Genomic DNA, 7,500 nt, shown 5'->3' on the forward strand with positions numbered 1-7,500 from the left:
AGTTTTAAGGTGGCTCTAACCAGTTTCAACACTTTGAAGAGACACTCTCTTGAGAAAGATTGGCACTACACACTGTATCACGCAACAGCAATGTTATGGTACCATATGAAACAAGTTGATTATTGCTGAACAAGATGCGGCCATTATTGTGACGTAATAAGTTACCTTGGCAACAGGAAAGCCTACAATGAGCAACAAAATTAGTTGACAAATTGTGTGTGAAAAGTGCATTTTAAGTGTGAAATAAAACTATCATTTCAATCCTGTTCTAAATTATTGAGAAGACCTCCCCCCCTCCCCATTCATTGTTGCCAGTTTGTACCTAAATATCCCGGGAATGACGGTACAATATTGTTTGGGGGGAAGCGGGGGGTGAATTGGACTACCTAAGAAGGCTAAAAGATAGAACCAATGCATCATAGGGGGTAGAAATGGTTAATGTGTCAACAATTTTGTTGCTGATTGTAGCAAAACCACCCTATATTTTGGCTTTAGTTGTTCATATCTCAAAAACAAACTCGGTGACCCATATTGTTTATTGCTGGAAAATGATTAGAAGGCCAAGATGAAACTACTGTATCTTCAAAGTTGGAAACAATTCCGTACTGCAGAATTAGAGCCACCTTAAAGAAATCACAGATTTGAGGTGGTTCTGCATCCACTGTACAGAATTTTTTTTAACTTTGCCAAGAGTTTCATGTTGGCTTCTGATCACTTTCCAGCAATAAAAAATGGGGGTCACTGTGTTTATTTTTAAGATATGTGCAACTAAAGACAAAATAAAGGGTGTTTTCACAGGGCTTTCCTGTTGCCGTGGTGACTTATTACATCTCAATAATGACTGCACCTTGTTCAGCAATAATTTGTGTTTCTTCGGGTACCATAACATTGCTAATACATGTTATAATAAAGTTTCTATATAATACGCGCTCTCATTGGTTTAAACAGCGTGCTTTATGAGAGTACAAAGCACGGACAAACCAAAGCTCACGCCATCATCTGCAGAAATGGCAGATGAATTTCCGAAATTTTTCCTTTGGGTATTATTGAACAGTTTGTTTTCCAATTGTCATGTCGGAAACGCGCAGGTTTTCATGGGGAACAATACGGCCGGTTTTCACTGAACTTAATTATTTAGATCCTCTTTTTTGCTGTTTTTTGTGGACTGAAACTGAACATTGAGGCACTTGTTTTTCCATAAATTCGAATTTTGTGTGATTTCTGTCAAGCCACTTTCCAGTTGATTGATGTTTTGACAAGTCTTTGTTTCATTAACCAATCAAATAATTTTAAACATTCTTACAAGCACTCTGATTGGTCCAAATTAGCGTGCTTTATCAGAGTATAAAGCATGCTAATTTGGATGCCACCTCAGTTCGCCACAAGCAGCGCGCGCTTTGAAAATAAAGTAGAATTTTTGAAGAAAATCATAAAACAAATAAAGAAGCCTTGACTGTGCCCTGTTCTGTTGTAAAGCACTTAGGAAGCGGCTAGAGCACTCAAGAAGTAGGGAGAAAAACTCACCTATCGGCTCGTGTTTCCCCCTACACTTCTTTCGTGCTCTAGCCACTTCCTGCGTGCTTTACAAAAGAACAGCACAGTCAAGGCTTCTTTATTTGTTAATTACAGCATTGTAGTGCCAAACCTTCTACCAAGAATGTTACTGGAAAGCTTTGAAACTGGCTTGATCCACCTTAAATGAAAACCCTGATAACCAGAAGAGCGTGTAAAGTGTAGCCTGCAGGTCATTTCACCATAAGTGAAACAACCCAAGCCTTTCCAAAAATGCTAACCTTAGGCTTAAACATTATCTAACGCATAGTGTTTAGGCCTAATGTTAGCATTAGTAAAGGTTTGGATTGTTTCAGCTATGGTGAAACAATGACCTGCAACCAGCAGTTTACACCATCCAGATAACTTAGTGAAATATGGTTAATAGTACGGTACAGCATGTTTGTCAGAACACTAATGAAAGTAAGGTATAAGAAAATAACTTTACACAGTACATGTAAATATTACTCCTGTGTAGTGGGCTTAAAACAGCTTTAAAATGCTGCCATTTCAACTAACCTGAAGTTCACAAATGTTCTGTTCCATTTACTATAGCTTGGTACAGACGGACAAAAGAGTGTTGCAAGAATAAGTCTTCCGAATATCCGGTGGATAGATGGTGGAATATACACATGCAAAGCAAAAAATGGTGCCCTGGACAGTAACGGAAGAGAGGTTGTTACAGAGGAATCAACAAGTGTTAATGTGAAATGTAGGTTAACAGTCATGATTCTTAAAGTCCTAATAACTCTCTTTTAAATATTTATAGTGCTGAGGCCAAATAATCTTTTTCCAACGTGTGATTTAAACTATTTATATGCAAACTGAACACGGTTGCTACAGGAATAAAATTAAAAGGATAACATGTTACAAAAGCACAAATACAGGCCGAAAAAATAGTCAAGAAATTGGCAGCAAATGACCAACGAAATAGGATACTTACAAACTTTGTTTGATTTCTAGGGTGGGAATGAACAAGCAAAGTATCTAAGTTTTGGAATGATGTTTTAATAGCAGTGAAAGTTATGAAAAAAGATGTGTTCCAAAATAACAAAATCTAACTGGAAGCTATAAAACAAAGGAAATTTATGCGATAAAAGGGTAGCAGAAATAACTAGCATAACTTATGAAAGAATGATGCATCCTTGTGGCGATAAAGAAAAGGAATGTGAATGACAAGAATGCAAAATCATCACGTAGCTACAAAAAAGGAATTTGAAGTCATTCCAACTAAGTATAAACGTGAAAGATAGACAAAGATAAAGAAACAGGCGAAAAAAATTTATTTCTTAGTAAGTGGCGTAAATGTGGCGGCAACATCTAGTGTCTGGAGTGTAATAAAATTCATGATGGGAAAGCAAAAGAATTGGTTTAGTAATCAATATCTCTATATCTGATACAGATTTCTCTTCGTTTGCATAAACATTTCTTTCGATTTTCCCTGTTAAAATGTCTTGAATCGCCCAAAAGTACCTAGTATACATGGACACTTAAATGCTGACGTTTAATTTTAAAGTCATACAATATTCATGCCAGATGTGTGGCCTGCTTCTTAAAACTCTTACCCTATTTCTGAGCAAAATCTGATATTTTCTCTACCCTATTTCAGACCTGACCAAAATTTTGATACCCTATGTCAGACCTAGCTACGTTCAGACTTAATTCAACTGTTACACGGTTGGCATAATAATAATAATAATAATAATAATAATAATAATAATAATAATAATAATAATAATGTATTATTATTATTATTATTATTATTATGAGAAGGGCTTTTGTTGATGGTCTTATGGCCTAACAATGAAGAAGTAGCTTCTTTGAAAAAACATACAAAGACGCGAGTGCACAAATCATAGCCCCCGGGGGTCTACGCCTGTGGTGACCAGCATTTGCATAGTTAACCCTAGGCATTCAGTCCTGGGAGTGAGACTCTAACACCAGACTATTTTACTTGTTAATTGGGACAGCTTCAGGGAAGAATGGGTTATGACCTGTGGTAAGTGACCTTAGATTTCCAGTGGTTTCATTGGGCACCGAGAGTTGGCGAAAAGCGTTGGCTACTTTACTCAGAAGTCTGCTGCTTCTCTCCCCAAACAGAAAACTGATTTAGTTTCAGTAATTAAAGCCAGATTTAATCAAACCTAGGATTATAATTTATTTTGAAGATGACAACAGTTGGGTACTCTTCTCAAACCAGCCAACAACTTCAAATTTTGTTGAAATTCCTGAATTTAGTAAAGTAAGTAATACCAATTTATTAATGTTGTAATGTTGTCTATTTTCCTCATTGGTTTTCAGCTCCACCCAGGCTCATTTCATCACGGGACCCAGTTTATACTTTCATAGGGAACCGTGAAAATACATCAGTCCTTTGTGAATTCTCTGGCTATCCTGTACCCTTGGTTAAAATGGTCAATGAAAATGGTACTGAAGTTGCCACAGGAAATGGCTCAGCCTTGTTTGTTATTCAAGGAACGAAATCTGAGGAAGTCTTCGGAGAATACAACTGCTCTGCTGTTAATTCCCTCGGAAACGAAGTGGCTTTGTTAGAGCTGCGAGTTGCTGGTATGTTTGATTAGGTAATCGCTTGGGGCCAAGTAAAATTAAGGAGTAATATATCACATCTTCAGAAGTTGCAGAAATTGTCCTTGTCACTATTATTTTTTTGCAAGTTTTGAAAATACAAGTGATGGTAATCCTTAATTTTACGGGGAAATTTGCAATTACTTGTTTATAAGAATATTATAAAGGGCAAAATTTTCTTGTATTAAAAGACAAAAAATGCCGCTGTTGTGCAATTGCATAGGAAGTCATTCCAGTGTTCACTTGGCATCAGTGATCTGTAAAACGCACGAATCAGCTGAATGAAATTTTATTTTTGTACAACAAGACCAAAGCAATGAAACCAGCTCTGCTAAGAGCATTTACTACATGAAAATAATTTTTTCTCTGGCAATTACCAAAAGTAATGAAAAATGCCCTCTGTCTCTGCCAATCATGATTAAAAATAATTTTGCAACTCTTGTTATAATATTAATATATTTAACAACTGTGTTGCTAAGTAGAGGATGGATGCCTGAGACATCCTGGAGCTTCCAGGTCCTTAAGAACTTTACATTGACGCGTGTAAGCGTCATTATTGTTATTATTATAATGATTGGTTATCTATCATTTGCGTGCTTTTTTCATTTGTCTAATAATTTGTTTATAAGACGCATTCAGAGTCAGTAAGCTTGTTTATTTTATTGAATTGTTCACAGTTTTGCCAGGAATGCCACGCCAAGTGTTTGCCAACACAACATGCAAGGATGTTAGCATTCAATGGGAAAATCCTGAAGATGATGGAGGAATGCCAGTTACAAACTATGTGATTACACTTTCACTACGTGGTGCAACACTACATGAAGAGACTGTTGATGGAAGTCGACGCAAAGCAGACATCAACTATGACAGCTTTGAGGCGGAAACACCATATATGGTTGATTTGATGGCACAAAATGCAGTTGGGTACAGTGATAAGGAATCTGTTGCAGCTACAACCAAAACATTCTGTGAGTGGTATCAGATGTAAATCACTAAAAACAAGAAAAATGTTGACAGTTCTTTTTGTTATTATGATAGAAGTTCATGCTTTTACTACCATTTGCGTCCATCCTTGAAGCGTGACTAATTTTGCTAGAGGTTTTCCTTTTCAAACGTCAACGGTTTGTCCGGTCATGTGGCACTTTTGACCAATGAAACGTTGGCGGTTATGTTGTGAAATTGACCAATGTTTTTGACGGCATACCAGCAGGTTTTGTTCACATGCTCTTCAAGTTTTCAGGTTTACATACGAGCAGAGATATTTATGAATCTGCCTAGGAATCATTATTCTAGGAATCCTATCTCCTGTGAGTTTCCAAAGACACGAAATATGGAATTTGGTATACTTTACCAAGAAGAGATACGTGATTCAGCAACCACAAAAAAAAAAAATAATAAAATAAAAAAAATACATGAACCTGAAGTGAAACTAGAAAGATTGAGGAGGTAATATTTTTGCGTCTAGGGCATTCTGTGCACACATGCTCTTTCGTGTTTCAAGGAGCATTTAAAACGTAGTTTCTAAAACGTGGAACGACCTAAAACCACTGAAAACTACCTACAACCATCTACAACCACCTCCAAAAAAAAATCCACTACTATCTACAACTACCTCAAAATCATCTACAACCACTCACAAAGAATCGAATACGATGTTAAACAAGCCATAATTGTCTAAAATATGCGAGACGACAATATGTGGTTACCATTAGCCAAAAAATCCGGGTGGAATGATCGTGGCATAAAGGTAAGCGATTTTCAGAATTTTTTAAAAACCAACAGGACGAGAATGGTGCGTTACCTTGCATTTCATCCTGTAAACTGAGCTAAAATCGTCAGAAAGGGCCTGGAAAGGGAACGATCCTCACGAATTTCCCGAATTCCGGGAAATAAAGTGGCACCATCCATAGCAGTTTGAACGAATGTTAATTGCCACTTTATTTCCCGGAATTCTGGAAATTAGTGAGGATCGTGCCGTTTCCAGGCCCTTTCTCACGATTTTAGCTCAGTTTACAGGATGGAATACAGGGTAAAGCGCCATTCTCATCCAGATTTTTTGACTAAATGGTAACCACATATTGTCGTCTTGCTTATTTTAGACAATTATGGCTTGTTTAAGATGGTATTCGATTCTTTTTGAGTGGTTGTAGATGTATAACCAGTCTCATATCCAACAAGCACAAATGGAATAATTGTTTTATTAATTCCTTAAACTCCAAAAGTTTGGGAGTACAAAATACGCGTGAAAAAGCAAGACAATCCGAGCGAAATCGAAAAAACTTGATGAAGATGCGATGTTGTGTAATACCTTGTGGTCATGCAGATGCAGGCCCATCACAAAACTTTTAAATGTCGGAGTAAATCCAAACTTTCCACAAAAAGGTTATTTTTTGCTTTTTTCAGAGAGAGATTTCGCTTTGTGGCAAAATTTTTTTTAGCTTAGCAATGCTTAGTGCAATAAATTGCCATATAAGGTCAAACTCAGGTACATATATGAGCTGATAACTGAGATTGAGTGAACCAATCAGAGAACGTCAAATGCATTAACCGAGGTTGCAAATTTAATATTAATATAGTTAAATGAAATTTAACATACCGTAGTTATTCGGTTATAAGGCGCACTCGGTTATAAGACGCACCCCAAACTTTGCAATTTAATCAAGCTAAGTTCTCAAACTGAAAAGTACACGAAAATACTCGGTTATAAGACGCACCCGAAAATTGAGAGTTATCAAAAGGATGTGATGAATTTGAGAACAATTATCCTTACACAATTGGCATGCGAACTCTTTTTGTTAACGTAAACAAAGTGCAAAAGTCACACGTTTAATGATATACGCAAAAACAAAAGCTAAAAGTTGACACCAGAAAATCATAACATACAACGCATACACTTTTATTTGAACCTTCCGGCGTAATAAATAGTCAGAGTTCAGACTTCAGACTTCAAGCGAAAGCGAACGGCGATAAACTCCCACCGAAAGTCATGCATATTCAAAGGTGTTCGACAGCTGAATATCAACACGCCACCAAGGATGCAAATTTCAGTGCACAAGAAAGGCTGGATGAACGAAGAAGGTATGTTTTATCTCCACACTGTTTTTTCAGAGAAGAAACTTTTCATGCGAGCGACAAACACGATTCTCGGAATTCGAAACAAGGTTCAACCGATTGTGTTGTTTTCATGGGTATCACGTTACTGAGCACGTGCTATTAAGCATGTATGCAAATTTCCGTTTGTTTACTTTTCTCTTGACGTCGTTTAGTGTTCTAAAGGTCTCTAAAAGCGCTATTCTTTTTTTAAATTGACAACTAATGTCCTTTTCTTGTGTTGTTTAAACTGCAAGTTCTTCTCAATTTGTG

General features: G+C 36.8%; 1 protein-coding gene and 1 pseudogene across 16 annotated transcripts in view; one reads left to right on the plus strand and one right to left on the minus strand.

Moving 5' to 3' along the window:
• LOC138029512 (uncharacterized) overlaps positions 1–884 on the minus strand; it is a 2,751-nt pseudogene extending 1,867 nt beyond the window's left edge.
• The window catches only part of LOC138029677 (neural cell adhesion molecule 1-like), a 51,041-nt gene that overhangs the window by 23,607 nt on the left and 19,934 nt on the right, over positions 1–7,500 (plus strand). For all 16 annotated transcript variants that reach the window (XM_068877409.1, XM_068877400.1, XM_068877398.1 and 13 more), the window contains 3 exons: positions 2,107–2,263; positions 3,853–4,119; positions 4,815–5,105. In XM_068877409.1, the coding sequence (XP_068733510.1) occupies positions 2,107–2,263; positions 3,853–4,119; positions 4,815–5,105 (715 nt within the window). The remainder of the gene's footprint in view (positions 1–2,106; positions 2,264–3,852; positions 4,120–4,814; positions 5,106–7,500) is intronic.

The sequence above is a fragment of the Montipora capricornis genome, chromosome 13 (assembly GCF_036669925.1).
Source record: "Montipora capricornis isolate CH-2021 chromosome 13, ASM3666992v2, whole genome shotgun sequence".
NCBI classification, from domain to species: Eukaryota; Metazoa; Cnidaria; class Anthozoa; order Scleractinia; family Acroporidae; genus Montipora; species Montipora capricornis.